This window comes from Oculina patagonica, chromosome 4 (assembly GCF_052425735.1).
Source record: "Oculina patagonica isolate OP01 chromosome 4, crgOcupat, whole genome shotgun sequence".
Lineage (NCBI taxonomy): Eukaryota > Metazoa > Cnidaria > Anthozoa > Scleractinia > Oculinidae > Oculina > Oculina patagonica.
In genome coordinates this window covers 136,899-163,068 of record NC_135761.1, presented here as the reverse complement: position 1 = coordinate 163,068, position 26,170 = coordinate 136,899, and the positions used below count along the sequence as shown (strand labels likewise).

Sequence of the window (26,170 nt, the reverse complement as noted above, 5' to 3'; positions counted from 1 at the left end):
CCTACACAACAGGAACAAGTTTATTTCAACACTTGTAGGCCTATAATCTTAAACGAAAGAAAGCAATGTTCGTGGTACTTTTACCACTTTGAGCGTTCTTCGCAGTATCAATGATAGTGGCAGATAAAATAATGCTTTTCCCTTGGAGTCAAGAACGTCTGGACTGTAACGAGAAATTGGGGCCAAAAAAATGGAAATTAACGTCATGGAAATTCACGTTCCACTTAATTAACGGTGCGGAAATAAACGTTAACAAAAATTAACGCGACTTAAATTAACGCGAATGTTTGAAATTCGCGTTAATTTCATGACGCGTTAATTTCCAATAATAAGGTATAACGCTCTGACCGGCCAGTCTTGACTTATGGAAAGCGCCTTAACACTCAATGTGATAAAGGACCGAGAGAGTGGCGACTAGAGTTGACGGTAATGATGCGGTAAACAATGAGAACAACAAAAACGAAAGAAGAAACAAAGGAACTTAATCCGAAATTAAAGGAATGGATGAATGAAATACCACGCACTTTGCCGGTCAAACGTCAACACTTTTTCCTTTTTTATAGGAAACCTGATCGTCATTGATTTGGAGGGTATAGTCCTCACACCAGCTATCTTGAATGTGAAAAAGCAACCAGACAAAGATGTTATCAAAAAAAGAGTGTCTCTTGTTTTGAAAAAGTTATCAGCAGGAGTGAAGCTAGGATGCACGTGCCAAGCATCTCATGGTGAAGCAGTTGCTTCTGTGGAGGAGAAGATTGAGGTGAACCAGCCACCAATGGCGGGAAAATGTAAGTTAATAGGTTACACGTGAGGACATGCATGCGCGCATGCGTGACCTCTGTATAAGATTGTTCGGTGTCGGCGGCTGCCGTTATAGAAATAATGAACAATAGTGAAAAATATTTCGACAGTAAAAGCCACTACTGTTTAGTCTTCTTGAGGACTTTACCGACGCTGTCCCTGACACCGAATCAGAAGCTATTTAAATTAGAGCTCATTGTAATTCCTGGGTAACCTTTATCAATCGCGAGAAATAACATGGTGCTTAGTATCGCACCCAAATAAAGACAGAGTTAAATTTGATCAAATTACGTTCTTTTTTTTCAGGCTTATTAGAGATGTCAGAAGATGGGAAGATTTCCCTAACAGCTCAAGGTTTTGAAGATCCAAATAGTGAAGATAGCGACGAGCTGAAATATCGCTGTGGATATATCGCGGAAGGAGAAAAAGTAAAATACCGTGCCATCACTACATGGTCCGAAGAGAGAACATGTGAAAACTTGGATTTACCACCAGGTATGGAATAATCTCACGGGAAAAGGAGGGGGGTGCCCGAGGGGAAGGGGGAATTATATTATATTTTTAAACTTTTCGTTGTCTAGAAATACTCAGGTTAAAAAAATAAAATATTTCTCTTTATAACGTGAAACGAATTAAAGTAATTTTAGAAGTGACATAAATGTAGAGGATGTTTGCTTTTCAGTGGTTGTTTATATATAAATGAAAGAGACACTAATTACTATGTGACGGAACTGAAAACAAGTGGCGTGCTCACGTGTAACATTAACGTTTTAATCGTGCTGTAGGTGACCCGGGTAAAGATTACCAACTGAAAACTTTTGTACAAGCAAAAGACCCGAGTGGAGCCAAAACACACAGTGATTGCCGGTCAGTACGAGTGCCGCCTCGAAACCTCAATAGCGAGGAAATAGCGAATGTTACAGACGATATCAAGCAATTACTCGGCCAAAACGACTTCTTTGAATCTGTCGGTGGGTATCTCCATAACAATTCTTGTCAGTAATTTCCGTACATTTCCCTATTGTTATTTATTATGTGGACAATATCTTCCAGTTGATGTAAATGTTATTTGTCTTCATCGTAAACTTGTTTTCTTGATGGTGATGAATTGATTCTGTTAGGAGAAATTCAGCGACATGTATGAAGAGTTTAGAGCGCGATAATAGCAACAAAACCGACCGAGTTTCGAGCTAGTTGTCTAAGAGTACTTGATCCCCATTAAAGGGAATTAAAGAGTTTAGAAGCACTGATACGATCCTCGCCGTGTGCCTACCAATTTAAGCATGTTAAGCAATTGGGGAAAAGAAGCCTGAAACAAATATAACTCAGCGAAATCCGGAGCGTTGCTCTGAGCTAACTGAGCTATGAAGCCACACATTGGAAGCCAGGTATGATCTGTCTCCCAGTGTTCGCTCGTTCGTTCTTTTGTTCGTTAGTTCGTTCGTTCGTTCGTTCGTTCGTTCGTTCGTTCGTTCGTTCGTTCGTTCGTCCGTCCGTCCGTCCGTTCCTTCCTTCTTTATTTCGTTTATTGATGTACGTCTGTCTGTCTATCTATCGGCATTTTCTTACTTACTTACTTACATACTTACTTACTTACTTACTTACTTACTTACTTACTTACTTACTTTCTACTTACTTACTTACTTACTTACTTACTTACTTACTTGCTTGCTTGCTTGCTTGCTCTTACTTACTTACTTACTTTAATACTGACTGACTGACTGACTGATTGCCTGACTGACTGACTGACTGACTGACTGACTAACTGACTGACTGACTGACTGACGGACTGACTGACTGACTGACTGACTGACTGACTGACTTACTTACTTACTTGCTTGCTTACTTACTTACTTACTTAATTGATCGATTAATCAATCAATCAATTAATTTATCATTTTTTTGCAGCCAAGCTTGATTCAGTACTAAAGGGTTCCAACGAAAACAATGAGAGTGTCGAAGCATTTACTATCATGCTGAAGGAATTTATAAATGAGGTAAAATTATTCAATTATTGTTAAGTGGTTTTACATCGGAGTGAAGATCTACCTTTTTTGGTTTTTGTCAAGTTTAACAGCCAAGCTTTTTAACCGTCAGCGATAGAATACTGCGTTTCTAACTGAGTCGGAAGGAGAGTATATAGTACTCGCCAAACCGTACTTTACTGAACAACGAACACCCCCATTTCCCCAGACGCTCTTGACAAATGTCCAACAACAAGTTGCATACCCGTAAAGTGAAATGAACGCAATGAACTTGGTTGTTAGAACACTAAAACTACTCTTTGTGTTAATATTTTGTTCTTATTCTTGTATTCTTTTTATTCTTATTATCATGCCGTCTATTAACGGCTGCATAATTTATGCAAGACTCACGGTTTCACAAGTTTGAATTATTCTACCAGTAGGCCTTCAAAGGTATGAAAGGGTCTTGACCCAAGTTGATCGCTCATATAATGTCTTTATACTGTGTCTGGTAGATCTTGGAGCAATGTACAACATTTCTGGAAGATGAAGGGAAGCCTCGGGATGCTGAGGACGACGCGATGATGATGAAAGGAATACATGTTGCTTTAGATGGAGTGAAAAAGCGCAACAAAAGCGTGGAAAATACGAAAGAAATGTCCGAAAAGGTGCGAAAAATGAATTCCCCGCGACCCAAAGAAAGTGATGACAGTGCTCGGAGAAAACGAAGAGCTGCCGATGATGGCAACGGTGAAGGAGAAGGAGCCGAGGTTGAGACGAAGACGCCAGACGAGGTTAGATTGAGGGAAATGTTTTAAAGCATCGATTTAGGTTAAGTCCGTTAAACATCCCGAAAAACATTGTTAACGCCAATCAGAACATTACAACAGCATGTGCACGCCTAAGGCTGTCACGTCAGCTTGTGTAAGGGCCTGTTTACATGGAGGGAGGGTGCCCCGGCTAACCGAGTTTCCCGGCTAGAAGGGATGAAACATAGCCCGCCTTTACATGTAGAATTTACAACCCTTCTACCAGAGTTGAGACAGCGTCATTGAAGCGTGTCACTGCGTGGGAAAACCATGCAGCTCCAAATGATTGAAGAAAAATATTCTTTTTTACCGAATAATCAAGGCTAGCCGTTATTTTACTTTAATGTGCAAGCTCTTAGAAATTTATTTCGTCCATTTTTGGGGGAATTGAATTGAAATTCAACAGTCTTTGGCCGCCAAATTGAAATTAATTAAATTTGTTGTTTTGTGAATTAGGATAATCATTCCTACGAAAATTTCGAATTAATTAGCTGTTGCTCCAATAATTATTTTCCAGCCTACAGATAAAACTTATTTGATCTAATTTTGGTTAAAAAGCACTGTTTGGGTCAAGAATTTATTCATTTTATGCCATTTACTTCAAATTTATTTTAAGAACACGAGCGAAGACTTATCCCGGCAAGCCGGGGTAGCCCGGGCACAACCGTTTACATGGCAAAAAGCTATCCCGCCTAGAAGGGTGCCCCGGGCAAGTAGACCGAGTGCCCCGGCAAGGCCGGTTTCCCGTCTAGCATGTAAACGCTTCAATGCGTTTTCTAAAGAAACGTATGAAAAGTTGGCTCTCCCAGGGTAGCTCGGACAGCCGGGTAACTCGGCTAGCCGGGACACCCGCCTTTCATGTAAACAGGCCCTAACAAGGATAACATATTTATAAGCACTTGTTTTATTTTGTGATTGGATAAGGATAACAATAAGAGAATCTTCGTTTTTTACGAAGATTGGCAAGCTCACATGCTCGACGAGTTTTCGATTCCGGCAGAGAGTCCGTAACAAATGTAACGCAAGAAATTATCTTTAGATATGTAGATTAAGCCAAGCCTAACAGTGGAGATTCGCAGTTATTTATTTCTTAAGCGCTGTGTCGATAGATAATCACGTGAGAACTAAAATTTTTTGATTTACCAAATTTTCTTAGGTATGGGCTCTTCTATAACACCACTTAGTGTTGAGGAACCACCGCCAGGGTAAACCAATTCAGAATAAACAATCTCGAAGGCTGTGACCCGGTATCCATACGCTCAAACCTTTTCATTATTTATGGCCAGAGAACTTTACTCTAAATTTTATAAATAAAACATTTTTGTAATTTCGATTTTCTTTACATGTTGTTGGAAAGGTAGTTGTTACCAAAGACATTAGGTATATAGCTAGTTCAATTTAGTGATCACACCTGCGCTATTACAGTTATTGTCAAGAGTTAAAGCGTCGTCTTACACGAGCAATTCTTATGTAAAAATTTTATTTCCTCGTAAATGAGGAAAATTGGCCAATTTTTTTAGGGACAAATATATTTGCTGAGAAGCTGGCTAGCTGGCTTAAGGAAACCACACAATAGCGTAACTAAACAGGCACTCTTCTGGAACCCTCAAGGAAAGAGAAATCGTGGAAGGCCAAAAAACAACTGGAGAAGATCAGCCGAACAAGAACTGCGGCAGATAGGTCTACGATGGACCCAAATTGAACACCAAGCCCAAGACAGAGAACAGTGGAAGAAAACTGTGGATGAGCTATGCTTCACTTAGGAGCCAAGGCTATATATATATGGCTAGCTGGCTTGCATATGCGTTTCTGCGTATCTCTGCTGTCCAAAGTCAATAAACTTTGAACTGTTGACACAATCAAATATATTTGTCACATAAAAATTGCTCGTGAAGACGACACTTAAGTTACTTCGCGAGAAAATAACCGCCTCGCTATTGAAATGAGGACATCCAACAGCGGTGGAGAACGGAAAGTTGTTCAACAGTGATTGCATGATGAATTTATTACAATACCTCGTAATTGATTTCTCGTGATTTAACTGGTCCACATTTATCGAGACGCAAAAATAACAATTTATTTGTTGAGAGGTATTGAGTAAAGCACACGAACAAAGCGTGACACATTTCCTTCACCTTTGCTCATACAGGTTGAGAACGTACTTAAAATTTACAGCACGCTCATCGAGCCCAAGAACTTCGACAACGCCTCCATGGCAGTGAAAAGTGATCTCGTGTCTCTTGTTGATGAGTTGGGCCGATCCATGTGTCAAGGAATAAACACAGGGGAGCAAGCAGTGACCGCTGAATCTGACTTCGTGGTTTTGAGGAGCGAAAAGAACAGCTTCGATACTGTAGATGTTAATTATACTCATGTTACATGCGAAAACTGCAGTTCTGTAGTTCAGGCAAGCGCGCAAGTTCTGCTGGGACAGTCTTTGAAAGATCTTTATCAGAGCTGGGACTGCAACGAAGATGGATGTAACGGCGCATGCGTTGTGTCCGCTCAGGTAAGTATTTTAAGGAAGCTTGACGCGTTTTTAAGACAGGAGGCTTGATTAGTTAACAATATTAGTTAGTAGAATAACAATGCTATCAAAGAAAGAAAGTTGCCGTTGTAGTGATGTGACTATACAAACTAGGTAGCAGTCAGGCGGGCTTCCAATCAATTTACGGGGTTAAATTTGTTTGAACGAAATTAGTAAGAAGGTAAAAACCTTCTTAAATTCAAATTCGAATCAATCGAGATGCCAGGCATTGATTCCCTTTCCGATACCTGTACTTCAATGACATTACAGACTCGCCCTTTCCCAGGACTTTGCCCGACTACTTTCTGCACGTCATAAAGAGAATATAGGGACTAGTCTAAATCAAAGTAAATCCCTGTATTCATACGAAAATTTATTTCCTGCAGTACCCGCACGACTTGCTGGCGACATCTGATAACGAAAGCTTAATCAGTGACGTGGTTTACGTCAAACTCTTCAACCCAGAAAACGCCGCTCATCTATCAGTCAGCGGTCTTGCTGAACCTGTCACTTTTAGCATCCCACTGCGTGATTACAACGAAGCTAACGATACTGCGCCTGTGGTAAGTTATCGCGGATCAGCGGTGTTATTTATCACGTTTGAACTATACAGATGGAATCCCGTCCATGTGAAAGTCTGAGGTTTTCAGCATTGTGCAGTTGCTAAGCTAGAAACGTGACGTATGTGATGACGACAGGCTAAAGTCAGATTTTTCAGAGTTCCAGTTTAGGGGATTAATTCTAGGTTTTACTGATTATTTTAGCATTCTATTTGTAATTTATCTTGATCGATGGAATCTAACACGGATCAGAATTTCCTATGTTAAGATTAATTCTGATTAACACTTGTTAATTCTATCTCCGCTGTCCAGTGCCATGCATGGGACGAGTTAACGCTATCGTGGATAACGGATGACATCTCCACTGGCTTAATCTCTGAGAATGAAAATGGCGATGTGGTTATTGAGTGCCGATTTCCGAAGCTTGGATTTATCTCCGTCTTTGCTGTCAATTCTTCTGTCTTGCCACCTCCAACTTCCCAACCTCCAACAGTAACCACTCAAAATGTTATCTCGGAAGAACCGGTTTACATCCAGTTTAAACTTGTTGCCAATTTCGCGGACATCATTCCTAACGAGTCAAAGAAAGAGGCTTTTACATTGGCATTTAGACAGAGAACCGCTGCTGTTATGGCCATCAACATATCTCGCATAGCTAACGTTGAAGTCAGACAAGGGAGTATTCTGGTGTCTTTCACCCTGTTACCGGGAGGTCCTGGTGAGAATAACGCCTCCGCAGCTACGTCAATGCTGATGAAGCTGGTGAGAGATGGCAACTTTTCTGTCACCCTGGGTGACGGACAAACGTTGGTTGCTGATTCTGGATCATTCCTGACGTCTGCAACTCAATGGACATTTTCAACTTCCGCATCTCAGCTCCCCACAACGACGACACATCACGAGGAAGAACAGACCGAGACCTCCTCGGATCTCAGCACAGGTGCGCTGGTCGGTGTTATCGTGGGCTCAGTGTTGGCTGTGCTTCTGTTGGTCGTCTGTGTGATTGTGTTTTTCAAAGTGAGAGGCAAGACTAGTAAAGTGGAAAACACCACTCCCACGCAGTCTCAGACCAGACTGACACTATCATCCCCAGTAACATCTGGTAATTATAAATATCTGAGTTTTTTTATCCTTTACTGTAATTTGTTCACTCATTTTCAAGTTCTTTATATTTTTAAATTGGAAAACCTTTTTTCGGCTTCTTGCAAACTTGGTTAATTCAAATCGTTTCATAGACTGTATGTCATTATATTGCAATTTAATTTGAAGAAAGTAAAATTATCGATTTGTTACATTAATTTCGTTTTCCTTTGCTTTTAAAGGTCACGACAATAACGAAGTGCAGCAAGAAATGTCAACAGGTACGCCTCGACACCACGTGGACGCCTCTTTTGTTTTGTAAAAATCCGCCTAAATGGAAAGAAAATTGACAAGATGTACCCTTTCTAACTTAAACGACGTATCGTTAAATATCGTGGAAATGAACCAGTTTTATTATTAAAATTATTGGCTGTAAAGATAGTGGGAGCTAGATTAATACCGAGTTCTAATGCTGAGATCGTAACGAAAAATCAATGACCGTGTGCATCATACTTATTCTTTTGGTTAATATGTATAATTTTATCATTTTTTCACAGGGGACGACAAGAGAAACGAGTACCCCATGGCCAACCTTAGGGAAGAAGGTGTGTAATATGAAACAATTGCTGTTGTGTTAAAAGCGCTTACCAAAAAAACTGACATCGTTAGTCGCTAGGTCACGATTCAATCTTCCTTTCTGTTCACCATAAAATAATTAATAATAAGAAGAATCTTTAATGAGGAGACTTTTTCACACATAGGTGGTTTTCAAAAAGGACCTCGAAGATTAAACCTAAAAACTAAAATTAACTACATTAAGAGGACTAAAAATAAGAATTTTATTAACACTTAAATTAAGAAATTAAAAACCTGCCGCTTAAAAATATTTACATTGTCAGTCTCGTATTATCTGGCTAAGAGAATTAAAATCATTAACTGCATGATAGGCTGTTCTCTGTTTACCTCAATTTCTCTTGACGCAGAGGAGTCTGAGATTGACTTTATTTCTGGTATTATAATTATGTTGATGTTGTTGTGTCATTTAGAACAATTCATGATTTATAAGTCCATTTAGACATTTGCATAAATGCACACATCGCTGGAAACGCCTTTTCTTTAATGGTATCCATTTAAGGGTCGCTAATGCATGCGACGCAGATGAATACAGCGGTCGATCTAAAATTATTTTAGCCGCCTTATTTTGCAAAACTTGTAGGCTAGACATTAAAGTTGAATTGTGCTTGTCACCCCAAACTAGATCAGCGTACTCGAATAAGGGCATGATAAGACTTTTATAAAAAAGGATGCGCCTCCTAAACGGTAATAAATGCTTAATGCGCCTAAGTAATCCAAGCCTTTGGTTAATTTTCCCTGCCATGTATTCAATATGATTTGTCCAGGTAAAATCAGACGATATTAAAATTCCAAGATATTTAAAACAGGTAACATCGTTAACACAATGATCTTGGAAGACTTAGTTCAAGGCTTTTTTTTTATTTAATTGCAAAACACAGAAAAAAAAGGGTTTTTCCTGAGATAATAACGTGGTTTATTCCTATAAATTGCTTGAATTTGATATAAAACGTAACGAGAAGTTACAAGTTAAGCGTTGCTGGGGAGTAACGTGCTTTTTACCAAACACTGTCTGTGCGGATTTCATGGATTTTTGTAGAGACGTCTTTCATTAGCACAGTTTGGCAGTGGGCTTTAGCTCTATAACTTCTTTCACATCTGTGTGTTTGTGCTATTTACTTAGCTCTAGTAAGGAAACTAATCTAAACGAAGTAAAGAAAACCTGCCGACGTGTTACGAGGTCAAACGAAGAGTGTCCGAAAGTTGTTATTCAATCATAACTGATAGGATGGTACCTCGGGGAGGTGTCATATTATAATCAAGATGCGTCATGTCGTGCTCGGTCGATCACTTGAGGCGAAATGGCATTGCCTGCTTCGGCCACAATAAAGTAAATTGAAGACCAAACTAAACTGTTTAAATAATATACTGACTGATGTTGTGCTTTTGTCTTTATATCAAGCTGATGTACCATTGCCAGGGACTCCACAATATCCGCCCAAGTGAGAGATGAAAAGATGAGTGGGGTTCACCGTGGAGATTGTGTTCATAACTTGCTCTCAACACACAACGCATTGACATTTAATCAAACGTCAGTAATGAAAGCATTAGGTTAGAAGTGTGATCCAGATCGTTAACAAAATATAATATCACTTACACGAGTGTGGATAGTTACCGTAATGATTTGATTTAACTTCATCCTAATTCTGGTAAGCACCCCTATTTAATTTAAGCACCCCTATAGCAATGGACCCCTACTTCTGTTTCAATTACAGCGTTGTTAGTTATGTCAGCATTTTCAGGGCTCATTGCCAACAACCACTAATTTACATCGTAGTTCATCTTACTCCTGAATTGCGCACATCATGCATTTCTGGAAAACTAAACAACTGGGCATGGTCTCCTTCTCCTAATTCTCTCGACTGTTATTTCCCTGTCTGGGCATGATTCCTTCCAACGGGAAATCTTTCTCACTTTTTACGCATTCAGATGTTTACTTCAAAGACGAAATAAGCGCCCTGTCCACTGCGAGCCCTCCTTTTTGAGCTTAAAATAAATTATTGCGGTACGTTTTTTCTTTTTAAACAAACTAAATTCAATAAAAAAGAAGCACACATGAAATGTAAAGTAATCATTTCATTTTGATTTACTATCACTGAAAGTTTTAGCAAGTTTTAAAATTGTCGATAACTTTAAATATACTAAGTTAACCTAAAAATACGTTTTTGCATGTGCAAATCACTTTGAAACTTCATTTTCGCTTGACACAAAACAGTATTATACAGTTATTATGGTCCACCTTCAGTGACTACTTAGTTGCCTTTATAAGGTCTAAAACAGTGCGAAAACTTAACTTGTTACTTGCTTTAGTATATTTAGACACGTGTATGAACGGTTGGTTGGTAAAAGGCATGACCATCACGTGCCAATATAACATTCAGTTCTGTGGCATTAAGCGATTCTATTTTAATTAGCTAAAGTATGCTACCGACTTTCCTACCCCTGAGCGTATTGGCCTCCATTACTCCCCTATTGAGAATAGCTGTATACTGATCGCGAGTTGATACCAGTTGATCTCAGTTCATACAACTGGGTTTTCAGTTTAAATAAAGTTTTAATCTTGTCTTACTCATGGTTGTCTTACAACGATCAATGATTTTAAGCAAACCACGGCGGAGACGCAACTTATTGCTGTTTAATGAGCAGGCACTTGGTCTAGACGTGCTTGGTAGATTTCTAAGTTGTTATTCGTGTTTGACGACTAAACGCTTCACCTTATAAGCAATGCGAATCTCTTGTTGAGACTGAGTGTCGTCACGCGAGATATTCTGTAGTGGTTGCTTTTATTTCCTAAATTATTCAATCGTAAGTTACTGTGAAAAGAGTTGTATATAATCGATTCACTGAACTATTAAAGGTTGTCATAAAACTAACTACGCCTTGATAGCTGTATTAACTTAATGAAAAATAAATCCATTGAGCTGCACGTTTGGACTCAGATTTAGTAACACTAGTTTAACACCATGGCATGCAATGTGTAGAGAACAGTCATACAGAAGTATTCACCCGCATAAGTGAAAATTGACTGCATAAGTTCAACCTACGCTGTTCAACCTGTTCAACCTAGGTCTAGATATCTTGCTCACGTCGAAGCCGATTGCTCATATGCTCCGTCAAATACACTCTCCATTTTAAAATAGTTTAAGATATCAACACAGACTGCAATGTTTGGGCAACAAAGGTTATCGACAAAGAAGCATCCACGGGAGGACCAATAAACTAAAAGTAGGTGATATGCCTCTGACTAAAAGGCATAAACTAAAATGATGGTGTGGGTATTGCGTGGCTTCAATCGTCCAATAATATTGGTAATAGTAATGTTCTTCTATAGCGCATTTCCCGAAACTCAATGCGCTTTACAATTAGAGCACAGGACGAGATCGGACATCAGCATATTACAGGTGCCTTTAGCAGCCGCTATCCGTCCATGTAGATGACCTCGTTCATCCACCCAACCCATGGATTCATGTGAATAGGCCAGACCATAACACCGGACCGGGATTTCCATGCCCTACTCTTTGTGATAAGTGTGTGGATTCTTTAACTTCCCCTGCTGACCATATACACTGAAAATGCAGGAGGCGGGGCCTACAGTTTATTGTCCTTATCCGAGAGGACTAGAACATCTAACCATTCGCAGATGTCAATGCAAAGGCAGCACGTTCTCCTCCATTATTTTAAATCCCTAAGTTATGGTCCGGTCTGGGAGTCGAACCCGAAACCTCCCGCACAGCAGTCCGGTGCTCGACCAACTGAGATAACTGGTCGGCGGTTAGTTCAGTTAATAGAACCTTCTGCCAAATTTGGTCGGTGTTTACCGGTTAGCTGGAATAAGTATGGGACAGATAGCCAATCAAAAACGAAGAAATATTTTGAATGAATAATAATAACACTTATTTTGTGTAGTAATTGGACTTGAGGTAAAGGTTTTAGAAGATATCATTGTAGTGCGAATCTATTTGACCCACCTTTTACTTAACTACTCATAGTTCTCACTAAGCTGCCCCCGCCATTAATTTTTTTTAAAGCAATAATCCAAGTTAAGTGAAGTCTTTTTGACGCCTATATTGATGTCGATGGACTACTTAGGCTTGTTTTTTTACTGTGTTGTGTACGCCACGACATTGTTTGCTGCGGAATTTCTTGTTGTGTGGCACCGTTCTGACCTAAATCACAAGTTCAAGTGGAATATGTTATCTAGCAGAAATAACACATAAACGAATTCAGGAATAACCTCAAAATACACAACACGTGAACATCTATATACGTGGTGAAAACACGCAAGCTTATTACTGGGCTTATTGCATTCAAAAGGAACTGAATTTCCGGCCAATAGCCTAACAATTCCACGAGTAACTTTATGTATATTTTTATAAGAAACTCTTCGTCCCTGGATGATATATACGTCTGTATCCTTTCCAGGGTCATTTTCGGTATCATTTCAATTTCAGGTACTCGTTTCAGCCATTTCTTCGAGCAACATATGTTTCTTGTGAACATGTATGTGATCACAATGTGACGACCATTTTCATCCTTTGCGGCACTGTCTTTCGTTGTTCCTTTGCGACCGTTCTGGCAATCCTTTGCGAGCATTTTTTCAATCCTTTGAGAGCCGCTTTGACCAAAATCAAGATCTTTGCCGGTACCGTTAGCTGAATACAGATATTTTACCTACCTACGCGGGGACTTCTAAGGTGCCTCCTCGGGTTCCTCCTGAGTCCGGAACCCTGCGGGGGCAATTAATGTTAAGGGTAAGGCTTTCCATGTCGGGTTCGTCTTCATCCTGAATGAGACGAATTTTATACTGCGAAATTTACCACTGAAACGTTTTCGATCCTTCCTATTTAACTGAGATGCATCATTGTCTCAAGCTTCAACTTGTATTTTATTTACACAACCAGCCCTTCCTTAGAATAACTTTACAATGTAAATTGGAATTATTTTTATTATCACAATATATTACTTACAGGACGCATACTTAAAAAAGGAAAAATTACTTATTTTATCGATCTATAGTCCGTATAATCTACCGACATGCTATAAAAAAGTGTTTTTTTATATTTAAAAGATGGATCACACTTCTATATAAAACAGAAACTAATTGCTTTATGAGATCCTCTCTATTAGTGCTTTTTGAAATGTCATCATTTAAAGACACTCTTGGGGATATGACATTTATAGATATCTAGTTAACTACAGTATAAAGTAAGTATATATGACTTATTTGATAAAGAATTTTTCCTCTAGCCCTGGTAAGTCAGGCCCGGTTCAAACGTCGCGCTATCGTCGTGTCGGACTTTCTCAAGTTCTTGCGAGTTTTCTGTGTCTAGTTTAATGCTGATGCTCATTGTTTATGGCAATGTTAACTATGTTATTGATAAGTTGAAGTCTTAAAATTTAATAATTTCAAAGAATTTTCATTTTTTTCTGACTTGGATATTTGTTAAAAAGGTATAAAGACTACAATAAACATGATAACAGTGTTGGCATTGAACAAACATTCAGAAGAAACTACTTACAAATCGTCAAGCTCAGGGTGCTCGCAAAATTTGTCAGGAATGGTCAGTCATTCGAACCAGTTAGTTTTCCAAATTTAAAGGTGTGGACCAATTTCCTATGAATTGTTTCAAGCTTAATGGGCCTAGTGCTTTTGTAACAGAGACCTGACAAATGAGGTAAACCGGTCGTCATGGTCGTCTCTGTTTTAAAACATATCCGAAGTCTTGTTGGTTTAATGATTGTTTAAAATCTCCCCATCATGTTAAAATAATCCTGCGAATGACGGGGTGGATTTGTGTCTTCCATTACCCCGTCGGGGGGAGGGCGCGGGATCTCTTCCATGCTCTCAAAGATCTCAGGCTCAACCATAACTGGTTCTTGTGGTTCCATTTCAACCGGTGCAAACAAAGACGATGGTGTTGATACATAGCGGGGCTCATCTTCGTGCTCCTGACCAGATTCGTACCCAATGTTTTCATCGCCCAGGTCTTTTGGGTTGTCAAACTCTGTGTCGTCATCATCACAAATTAGTTTTGGGGCAGATTCTGCGGGATTTGGTTCATGAGCCGATGGTTCCAGCATTCCTGGCAGGTACGAGGTTCTTGCCCAGTCGTAATTAGCCATAGCGCGCTCATTCACTTTTTGAGGCTTTCTGTACCCCATATCAAACCTGGACGGTTCTTTCGCTTCTGCTTCTGTTGAGAAAATAAAAAGAATAACTGACTATCCTTTCGAGTTAATTTAGACAATCTTTGGACAATCGTCAGAAATTATCATTTAAAGAATCCAAAAAGCTTCCTTAGGTTCCATTTTTAGCCTGTTCTTTCTACGAACAATTTAAATAAACTGTAACCTGGATATCAAGATATCATTTTCCTAGTGAGTGAGTGAGTGTGTGGTAATTTCGGGAATGGCAATACTCTTACCTTTCCTTTGTCGTCGCAGTTCTCTCAGCTCTTCCTTCCTCCTTTTCTTCTCAATGTCCTTAAGCGGCGTACTGTTAACCTCTGTAAACTTGTTTCTCTTTAGCCACCATGAATGAACCAAGCACATGCAGCAGACATAGACAATGAAGCACGCGAATCCAGCAGCCACGCTGATAATGATTGGCGTGTAGTCCGTGTCGAGCGGATGAAAAGTCGTGGGAGTGGGCGTGGTCGACACGTGACTGTCAGCTACACTCGTGCTCGCAGAAACTAAAACGCTAGCTGTCGGCACTGAAGAAAAATTATTTTTTTGTATTTAAGTTAGCAAATATGCCATGACAATGGGGACCAGGGTAGCCTTGGGCTAACTGCAGCGTCTTAAGGATGGATGGCCGAGGAGGAGTGTTTGAGGTATTGTAGCGGGTGTTTCTGATATGATTGACTTTAAAGTGTGAAAGAATTTGCTATGAATAGCTGGCAAAGTTATGAGAATGACAAACCCAGCCCCCTTCTCCGAAAAAGAAAGGGGACAGTCCCGACTGAGATGTGCACTTCAGCCCTAGGCCACATTCTGCCACATAAGTTTCCATTACGCATAAAAGGTTATCCTTCAGTATGTTTCGTCATTCTACTCACCTATGGAAACTGCACCATTTCCACTGGCCAAATTGTTTGCCGTCACTGTTGTAGGCGCTGATTACAAGAGAAAAATAAAGATTCCACTTAGTCTAGCGTGCGTAAAGACTCCATGTAGGCAAAAAAAAAAAAAAAAAAAAAAAAAAAAAAAAAAAAAAAAAAAAAAAAAAAAAACCTAACACCAAATCCCTACAATTTGCTCCTGTTTGTCAGAGTGGTCTTGCATAGTTACAGAAGTTATTGTTTACAAGTTTGTCATGTTTATTTTAGATTTGCATACCACCTGCCGGACAAATTTTCCTGTCTGTCCTTGTGTGTGTGCTTGTGTTGGCGTCCAAGAAGAAAGGGAAGTTCTAAATGTTGAGGCGGGAAGTTCTAAACTCTGTACATAAAAAAGTCTAAACTGCTCTCAATAAATCCTAGCTTGCAAGGCGAAACGAATTTAAGCCAAAGTGCATGATTGGAACTGCTGTTAAGCTAAGCTAACCTGAAATCTCTGCTCGCAGGCCAGCGGTAAATACATCGAATGAAAGACGATAATAATTGCCGTTATTTATAAGTTGACGAAATAACTGGCATTCTTTCTTTATCGTTTATCACTGCGCTTAAACCCATCGAAACTTTATAACAGTGTCACACTCACCTATAGGACAGCTAACGTTGTTCCAACACAAACTTTCGTTGTAACTTGCTGAGGCCTGGCACGAGCTGTTAGATGGACAGTAAGTCTGGTTTGGTGAAGTACAGTTACATTCTGTTAAGTTGTTGGCATTATCCACACATCTCCCCACACCAGGCAAGCTGCACCAAAACTAGCGAAAAAAAGAATAAAAATAAAGATAAATTCGATGGCTAAAGTTGAAAGGGTTAGGGTTAGAATAGAAAAGTATGATGAATTGCTTTATGTTGCCTTATGATATACGCAGCAAATTTTACATGCGCAATTTCTGCGCACAAAATAAATTGAGAAAAAAGTACGGAAGGCTTGCGCCTACGAAATAGTGGAACACGTTAAAAAACTTTTTTCGGGCAAGCTGTCTGTATATTTTGTTTATTATATTACGCAAGTAAACATGATTACGCGACAGTGCTAAAAACTTCGTCTCATCCTGCCCGCGTGTTTAACATATAAGCATCGGGTTACGAAGTTGTGGTAAACCAAAACTAGTTACAAAATTTTCATTCGTATTACTGACTAATTCATTGCCGCACAATAACCTCTTTCCTTATTTTATGACGCAAAATTATACTTTTGGGGGCTTTTTCGATGGTACTTTCTGTCGTTCGGCTTGATATGCTTTATCTTAGAAAGGCTCGATAAATCCCTCTTGCTTTAACACCTTTGCCTGTTTTGGTTGTTGCGATGGTAGCATCAACTTTTATTGAAAAAGCAAGCGAAATATATTTTAAGAAGTCGTGCCATACTTTAAAATACTTCGCAATCTGAAAACGTCTACCAAAAATGCTGCCTCAATAGTTCATCGCCATAGGAAACAAAACTCTGCATTCTAAAATTAAAATTGGTGATAATATGATGTGATATTTTTGTAACGTACCACGCAAAAGAAAACTGCTTAGCAACCCATGCGGAGTAAGCTCTGCATAAACCTTTCCTATAATTTATCATTTTTTAAAAAATACAAAGAACTTGAAAGAAACAAAAGTGAACTTAGCCCGAATATTGATTCAAAATTCTGACACTGAGGCGACAATTACTTAAGTAGAATTTTAATTTGAAGTTTTAGAACGCAACAACCCTTTCTCGCTGAGTATAACTCTGCTGATACAGACAAATGCATGGCCTGCGAGCAGGCTCTCTACCGGGGGCAACGTGAATTTTGAACTCTTCGAGCGCCGAAGGCGCGAGTCGGTGAGCGAAGCGAGCCCGCGACCACTCGCGCCCACGCACTCGCGCCTTCGGCGCTCGAGAAGTTCAATAATAATAATAATATATTCACGTTTCCCCCGAATAGAGAGCCTGCTCGCAGGCTAACAAATGCAGGAAATGTTTCTTAAAGTTTTCCAGTAACGCTTAAATACAGGTTATAATTGTGCTCGATCTAAATTTGCAAATAAGCACCTTTAATGAAAAGGATTTCAGTGTTGACTTAATGTTTGGTAGAATTCCATCTATTGTTAGGCATTCTGTGTCGCATATATGTCGGTAACCTGTTTTCATGCTTATTAAACGCTAATAGTTGTAAAATCAGGGAGGAAAAAAACAGGGAGGAACTAATTGTGGAGAGACGATAAAAAAGTTGATGTGGATGGGTATAAAATTTAACAACTTCGGTTTAAATTTTCTTCAATCAATGGCTAAAAATGAATAATTTACTGTAATAATCATGACCTAGGTAGGTTTCTTCGTTTTAGTGAGTTGAATTTCTGCATAATAGTTTCAAAAACTATTTCCTAAAGCCTGCAAACAAAATAAAAGTTTTCTTATTATTTGAATGTGATATATTTATATTCATTATACCTGGTTTTGGCTGTTGGCGAGGGAAGGGCAAACTGTACAAATTAAAAAAATACGAATTAGTATTAAAATCTTAAACTTTGACATATATATATCTAAAATTTTAATCGTCTGCGGAAACAGTGCGAGCAACGAGGGGTTTTCAGAGCAAACTGTTTCTGTGTTAATTCACAGTCGAACGTAATTTTCACTGATCAACGTAACTCGAAGAAGGTTAAGATAATATTATTTATAAGCGATATTAAACAGAATTGCCAGTTATGATATTAAGGTTTGTGTCGTTTTGGTACCAGGCGCTTTAAAACATAAACGTTAATAAATACCTGATATAGTGCTTGTTAGAAGAAACAAACTGCTGAAGAACAACATTTTGTAACACGATTTGTTAAAATATGGTTGGGTTTTGGGCTTTAACTGGGATGATATTTTCCGGCGTGTGCTGAGAGTAATAAGTGTCATACGGCTCATTGAATATTAATGATATTTTCCTAATCGAACCAGGTTACCAGGAGAACCTCAACGCACGCGGCGCGAAAAACTGTAAACACATTAAAATGTTAAGCTCGATACTGGTCGAAAAACGCAAGCATTTTTGAAAACGTATTAAGCGGTGTATAATATTTAACTGTAAGAAGAAAGCGCCTTTGAGAAATGTTAAAAATAGTTCCTGAGCTGCAGGTGGCGGCTTTATTTTAATTTTCAAATACTTGTAGCTTATTCCGTTTTGTCCGTTTAACACAGCGGCCGTTTTAGACAGCAAGATTCATTTTATAGATCTCAGACTGAACTCAGCTTGAGCTTTATTTAAGTAGCTTAGCAAAAGCCTCACCTTAAGGATTAATTTGTACACTCATCTCGATTGCTTAAAAGCTAGTATCTCGACGTATATCCATGGAAATTTCAATTTTGGCATAAAAATTCATGTTGTAAAATGCACGACAAATCCACTGCAGAACGGTCAAGGCCGAAAAGGCGAACGAACACCTATAATAATGAATTTTGCCGGGCTTCATAGCCATATCCCTTTATTAACCATGATTTCTGTAATTTTAGCTTAAAGCTCAGGTTTTTAAATTTTAGTCGATCCACTACCATTGGAAATATGAAATATTGAAATTTTCCATCTTTATTATTTACGATGTCTTATTATTTTGACAAGACAGGTCAAATATATTGACGCACAACTTATTTCGCAGCATTAATAATTTATCACAGTCAACTTTATGCAAAACACACTCAAACAGTTAATCATCATTATTACGTGACAGGGACTTTTTAAGTTAGACACACAACGTAGTGATCAAAAAGCTAATTCTGTCTGTACATGCCACTTTTCATTGCAGAACTGTTTGAATTGAATTTTTGTATTGGCAAATTCGATTCAAATAGTCTCCTTTTGTTTTGTTCTGTTTTTCGCAGTGTTTTAAACTTTGGGCACACTAAATAAAAGGTAGAAACAAATGTTTATCAGGCACGCATTTCACGTCTGTTTGTTTAAACTAAGTTGTTCTGTTTACATTTACTGCCGGTTTCCTAACTGTGTTGCCTTCAGACATAGAACCCACCTACACCTTTTAGACTTAAGATATATAGTTAATTACCTGTGTAAAGACAGGAAAATTAAGAGTTGTCCACTAGTCACAATCTATTGGTGGCCACCATCACCAGAGAAAAGTGTTCATTGGACATTCCATTGTTGACCCCATTGTATACTCCATTGTTACTTTAGGTGGCTCTTCCACAATTTCAAATCACTACAACTCATGGTCGGTAAATGATGACGATGAAAGCCTCTTTCTCTGGCGTTCTCCTTCTTGAGCTGATCCTCTCACAGTGGAACTATTTTAAAAGGTCGTGTTTACACGGAACAGTATTTCATACAACTTGCCTCACAAAAATATTTGTTGCTGGTTGCAACAAATTTCTATGAAATATTTTACAAAAAAACTATGTGTAAGATGCTGTATGTACCTCGATCATTTGGTAAATAGTATAACAAGAAGAGTAAAACAAAATTTTTAAAGTAATTTTTTTAAAAAGGGAAAATTCTAAGCTTAAAAAAGATATCATTCTCAAACAAATGGGGTTATCAATGTTCAAAGATTTGCAGTAACATCACGCGAGACATGCTTGCAGGCAATAATAATAATAATAATCTTCAACACGGTAAAAATCATCAGGACTTAAAATACATAATACTTATTTAAAATTACTTAATACCTATTTTACATAATAAATTTAAATTATATTAGTCGTCTACAATGATATTAATTAGTTATAATAAAAGAAATGCCTGCTTTCCATGAATGCCGTGTGATGTTAATATTTACATTGATTCTAGCCAAAAACGAAACAGCTGCAGCCGGATTTAAAGCAAGTGAGAGTTTGTGCTTGCCGAAGGTCGACAGGTAAACTGTTCCACAGCACCGCACCTCTATAGCTAAAACTGTTTTTAAGAAAACAAGAACATTGAGAAGCTTGAGAAGCTTAAAATCGGGCGCTTTGCCTTGAAAGGCAGGGTTCAGTACAGCAGAAACCACGAAGCAGTTACTTAAGTAGCACTCAGTCCGACTGTGTTTGTGTAAGTCACAGGGCTTGCATGAGCTGTATTAGTGTGCATAATATAATATCTAGAACGTTGTCGAGATTGCATTATTACTTAATGACATGATGGTTTCAATTTCAGTAAATGTATCTCACACAATACAAATAAACGATTGAAGTAGACGACTAGACAATGTAAAGTTTTAAGACTTAGCAAAGTGCAGTGTATTGGTAATACTGTAAGGTGCGGTTTCACCTGAAGGTCGTGTGCTTTTCGGTATTTTCCAGGCATTGCACTTTGATGGGACAGTACTACAACTGTTTACCGGGGAACTACTATTGTCAAGAAAATGATCACAACTTGTTGATGAATGATTGAACATTTGTTTCATACCATTACTGTAATAGCAATTGATGAAGGCTTTTAGTCCTGAACCAAAGTATAAGGACTGGGAAATACTGAAACCTATTATCAGCCACCTTAAACGGAAATATCTTGTTGGTGTTTCAAGGAATCCAAGGAAACTTCACTCATCCCATGTATCTATGTATTGCGGTATTTTGTAATTTTTTGAGTGATTTTTGGGGATGTTTGGCAGGTGATAGTTTTTTTAAAAGAATTAGTAAAATTTAGACAACTAAGAAATATTGAAAATTTAATGTGAATTTAACATTGGAATTTGAAGTTAGAAATTGGCAGACGGACACCAAACAGTCCCGTGACATCCTGGAGTGTTTTTGCATGGGGGTCAACTGTGTGATGATGTTTCCATTTTTTCTTCAATCCCCACTGATAAAGAACTGTTGTTGGTGTTATGTTGGTGTTATCACATGTCAAGCCTTTAACAAGGTATGAAAGAACACAAGGATTTAAATTATTCTGGTGCTCAATTTTTGCGTAACTAAAATTAATGTTACTCAAATTCCTGATGGATTCTGTCTTAAACTGTTACGAGCTTAGTATTTCCAAATTATTGCATGTCAATGTAAGGCAAGACAAGACATGCCTTGGTTCTTATGTAATTCTCTTAAAAACACATAAGATATTGACTATAATTTTGTCTGTGCTATGGCAATTCACAGTGGGGTGGTCTTGATGTGTCTTTAACTTGTAGACTGGACTGGACTAGTAAAACGCGGACTAGTAAAACGCGGACTTGTAAAACGCCTCTAGACACTTCGAATTCCTTGGCCACAATCATCTTACGGCTCTCTTCAATACATAATGTCTCAAAAAAACAGTAACCTCAGAAAGAAGTCAGAAGCAAATAAGGTCGAAAGACCGAATTTAAACATTTAACGGCAAATATTCTAATGTCACGAACGTAGGAGTCGTGTAGGCCCGTCACCTTTATTTACGATTGACTGTTGATTTCTGGACGGGCCCCGTTCTACCTCGTGCGAGCAATACAGACGACTGCACTCAACAGACGTCAAGTAGTGGAAAGAAAGAAACATATGCACACAACTCATAGCATCAATCCCGTTGTTTTAGTAGGGGTTTGCAGAACGAACATGTGCTATACTGCAAAATCATCTCCACGCTAAAACAGACCATAGGGTGCTCAAAAAAGCTAGAAATATGCCGTCGAAGAAACACACAAGAGCTTCAAACACAAATTGTTTCGCTCGCTAAACCGTTTAGTTTTATCCGATTTACAAGCGCTTGTTTTACAAGTCCGCGTTCTACAAGTCCGTGCTTAACAAGCCCTCGTTTTACAAGTCCGCGTTTTACAAGTCCGCGTTTTACTAGTCCGCGTTTTACTAGTCCGCCTTTTACAAGTCCGCGTTTTACCTGAGTCCGCGTTTTACTAGTCCGCGTTTTACAAGTCCGCGTTTTTTTTATTTTTTTTTTTATTAATAATACACAACAAAACTTACAGAACAGTACTTACGTAGATTTACGGGATAATGCTTACAGTATATTATTTACATTACTTTCAATAGACTACAATATATTATTACATCACTTACAAACATTTAATTACAGCATTTTGACATAACATTGTCTTTTCCCTATATGTACTTACTAATCATAGTCGCCACATACAATTCTAAAAGCTATAACATTATTTATGTTTACACTATATTTATAATTTTAAGATTTACAAAATAAAGGCCCATGTTAGCTGAAAATTTTCTAATGATTTTTTTGCAATTGCGATCTCCTTAAGTATTTGCAATTTGTCTTTTACCCGTAGTAGAAAGCTTTGGAAACAAAGTTCATCTTGTAGACCATTTGTGCAGAAAATGTAATATTTCGCTAGCAGAATAAGGTAATTTAGAGGCTGCCAGTGCGATGTCTTTTCAAAAAAGCCGTACAATATTTTACTTTGATCTAAGCGTATCGTTTCGTGCGTTTTCTCGTACCACCAGCTATTAAAAGTTTTCCAAAAGGAGGTCGTTTTGATGCAAGTAACTAATAAATGGTTCAAGGTTTGTATTTCGTTTTTGCAAAGAGGACAGGTATCGTTTTCTGAGATACCGTCACGATATAAACTCATTTGGGTAGGTAGTATGTTGTGTATAATTTTAAATTGAAACATTATGATTTTAATTTCTTTTGTAATCTTAAAAGGTAGTAAGTAAACTTTCTGAACATTGTTTTCAGTAAAGCCGTGACGCAGAATTTTACCTTGAGAGGTTGGTGGTTTGAAGAGGCTTGTCAAGATAGCAGAATAAATTGAACTTGTGGACAGGGCTCTGTTACCGTTTGTTGAGTTACTCTCGATTTGGAAGCGCTGTTTTATTTTATTTTTCCATGTGTTAGGAATGGCGTCGATGAGACCGTAGAAGGTAGTAAACGGCACATTCAGGTTATATTTGGTTTTAAATTCTGCGAGATCGTAGAAATTACCGTGTTCGTCCAATAGATGATGCACGTGAACAATGTTTTGAGTGAACCAATTATTATAAAAAACTGGCTTCTTGTCAATTAAAATGTTGCGGTTGTTCCATAGAATTTCATGTCTAAGGTCTGTTTCTTTAGAATCTAATGTTTTAAAATACTGCCAGTATTCTAGTATTGACCGATAAAAGTCCGGGAGGTTATTGAGCTTCAGCATTTTAGTTTCGTAATTACATTTTGTTAAAAAAGCAAGGTTGCCATTAAGTCGTGAGAAGTAGCCTGGAATAATTTTCCATGCGGCCGAAGATTGAGTTTGAATTCTGTTAATCCAGGCGATCTTTAATGCTTTGTCCATAATTGAAAAATCACACATTTTAAGTCCACCGTCTTTTTTCTCACCTATGATCGTGGTTCTTTTGATTTTGGGAGGTTTACCGCCCCAAATGAAATTGAACGTAATCTTATTAATTTGCTTTATGAAGTGATCCGGAATGTGTAAAACTGAAGCATTGAAAATCAGTTTGGAAAGGCCTAGCGTTTTAACGATATTGATTTTCCCGTATAGTGTTAGTTTTCTCTTCTGCCAAGCGAGAAGAGTTTTCTCTAAGTCACGAACTTTGGCACCGAAGTTAAGATCGTCCGCATGTGCCTGATTGTGCGAGAAGAAGATACCGAGAGAAAGTATTGGCTCTTTTGGCCACCTGAAACCAAAGGGAGTGTCCTGGTTATTTTTCCATTGTCCTAGCCACATCGCCTCAGTTTTAGCTGTGTTTATTTCTAGCCCAGATTGTGCACTAAATTCTTTGAGAAAATCAAGAAGCTCGTGGACCGATTCTCTGTCACGGACAAAGACGGTGGTGTCATCAGCATATTGTGCCACTTTTATTTCATGATTGTCGACTTCGATCCCTTTAATGGAAGTTTTGTTTTTTAACGCTCTTGCAAATAGTTCGATTCCTAGGACAAATAGGATTCCCGATAAAGGGCATCCTTGACGAACGCCTCGTTGTAAAGGGAAGAAGGTAGAAGCATGGCCGTTGTTAACAACACAGCTGGAGACATCTTTATATACTATTTTAATCCAGCTCATAATATCAGGTCCGAAATTAAATAGCTCGAGGGCGGCGTTAAGGTACGTCCATTCGATCGTGTCAAAGGCTTTTTTGAAATCGAGGAAAATAGCAATTCCTTTTTCATTCATTTGGCTTGTCAAGTGTATTACATCTTGTATCAAGCGGATATTTTCGCCGATATACCGACCTTTCACATAACCGGTTTGATCAACATTTATAATATCAGGTAGCACTTTTTCAACTCTTTTTGCAATGGCTTTGGTGAGGATTTTGTAGTCTACGTTTAGGAGCGATATAGGCCGCAGGTACAAGTCCGCGTTTTACTAGTCCGCGTTATACTAGTCCGCGTTTTACAAGTCCGCGTTATACAAGTCCGCGTTTTACTAGTCCGCGTTTTGCTAGTCCAGTCCAGTCCTCGAAATACAGTATGCCAAAACTCCCCGCCCTCTAAAGATAAGTCCTTGACGGTTCTTGTCGTTTTTCGGTGCCTATTCATCATCGGCATCTTTCTCATCCACCTCTCGTTCTGTCCTGTGTCTGTCATCACACGAAAGAAAAGCTGATTCTCAAAAAATCTGCCACAAAAGGAAATTGACAATATGAAAACCATATATCGAAAGTTTCTTATTCTAAAATTTTATCATACGTCTTAATTCAGAGCTACAAAGAAGTTCCTCCTTTTGAGTTATTGATACTGTTCTTACAGTACCTCTTTCCACTAGCGAAATTTTACAAAATTCCTTCGCGGCGAAAAGGTAGCGCGAATCCAGAACAGACTCCAATCGAGAGTGGGTTAATTCTAGATTACTATTAATTAACTATTACAACATTCATTTTTAAAATAGTTTCCCAAGCCGACTAAGCTCACTAAACGTCGAGTGTATCTTTCAGTAAACAAAACATGCCGTTATGACGCCGGAAATCCAGCTCACGCATACTATACCCCGTGACTCACGCAAACCTCCGACTTACGTGCTACTACAGTCATTCCTTTCTAAACATTTTTTTTTGACCACCACCGTACCTTTCTACCCAAAAAACTCATGAAACCGCCCGGTTTTAACCTGTTTTAACCTTTCAAAAATTAGAGCGTTCGAAACTAAATAAGATCCGTAATCACAAACAACATACAGCCGTTTACCAGCACTCTTTAAAACTCCTGAAACCCTTCAAAATCAGGCAAAATAAATCTTTGAAATAACCTTTATCAATGTTTCTTATTTTTTATTCACTTCTATAAAATGCCTTTCATACACTACTGTCAAACAAAAATTTCAATTTCCTCAAAGTTTCAAGACAAAAGAATAACAAATATTTCGTGCACAATGTAATTTGATTAAGCCAATATTATCACGTCTAAAAATACTTCTAGCAATTCAGTGAAAACCCGTTTTTTTTTTCGTATCAACGAAAACCACTTTCGAATAATCAATACATGAAAATAACAATAAGATCAAAAGGAAGAAAGGAACCTTTCTAATTATTTGAAGACTTTCAAAGCCGTGATATTATGCATCCAATCCGCGATAAAATTTAATAACAACAAAATCCAAGTTCTCATTTTGAATTCCATTTTTTTCAGTTGATACCTTTATCCAACTTGTGAAAAATTCCATTCAAGTTCCTATTAATACTGTACATTCCCAATGTTTTGCTCAGGTCTTCAGAAGTGTCTTACTAACCAAATCTAAAATAATTCCAAAACATGCTGTACAAACATTCTACTCTTTGTGACAAACGACTTGACGACCAATTATTCAGAAATGAAAATCGACACAGTTCTTGCTAAATAAA

The 26,170-nt window shown here is 38.3% G+C and overlaps 2 protein-coding genes and 1 pseudogene across 2 annotated transcripts in view; 1 reads left to right on the top strand and 2 right to left on the bottom strand.

The window, feature by feature from the left end:
- LOC144648980 (uncharacterized) overlaps positions 1-11,247 on the top strand; it is a 42,499-nt gene extending 31,252 nt beyond the window's left edge. Inside the window, exons 14-24 of the mRNA XM_078508429.1 lie at positions 564-788; positions 1,108-1,296; positions 1,587-1,772; positions 2,710-2,798; positions 3,281-3,559; positions 5,724-6,083; positions 6,488-6,664; positions 6,974-7,763; positions 7,984-8,022; positions 8,299-8,346; positions 9,777-11,247. Coding sequence (XP_078364555.1) covers positions 564-788; positions 1,108-1,296; positions 1,587-1,772; positions 2,710-2,798; positions 3,281-3,559; positions 5,724-6,083; positions 6,488-6,664; positions 6,974-7,763; positions 7,984-8,022; positions 8,299-8,346; positions 9,777-9,820 — 2,426 coding nt within the window. The 3' untranslated portion in view covers positions 9,821-11,247. The remainder of the gene's footprint in view (positions 1-563; positions 789-1,107; positions 1,297-1,586; positions 1,773-2,709; positions 2,799-3,280; positions 3,560-5,723; positions 6,084-6,487; positions 6,665-6,973; positions 7,764-7,983; positions 8,023-8,298; positions 8,347-9,776) is intronic.
- On the bottom strand, positions 8,637-9,646 carry LOC144649178 (uncharacterized; annotated as a pseudogene).
- A 1,988-nt stretch (positions 11,248-13,235) lies between the features above and the next one.
- Positions 13,236-18,859, bottom strand: LOC144648975 (uncharacterized). Its single transcript, XM_078508424.1, has 6 exons — positions 18,235-18,859; positions 17,915-17,946; positions 16,079-16,247; positions 15,436-15,492; positions 14,800-15,090; positions 13,236-14,568 (listed from the first exon to the last, which is right to left on the bottom strand). The coding sequence occupies exons 1-6, from the start codon at positions 18,377-18,379 to the stop codon at positions 14,117-14,119; spliced, it is 1,146 nt and encodes a 381-aa protein (XP_078364550.1). The 5' UTR covers positions 18,380-18,859; the 3' UTR covers positions 13,236-14,116.
- Positions 18,860-26,170: the final 7,311 nt, after the last annotated feature.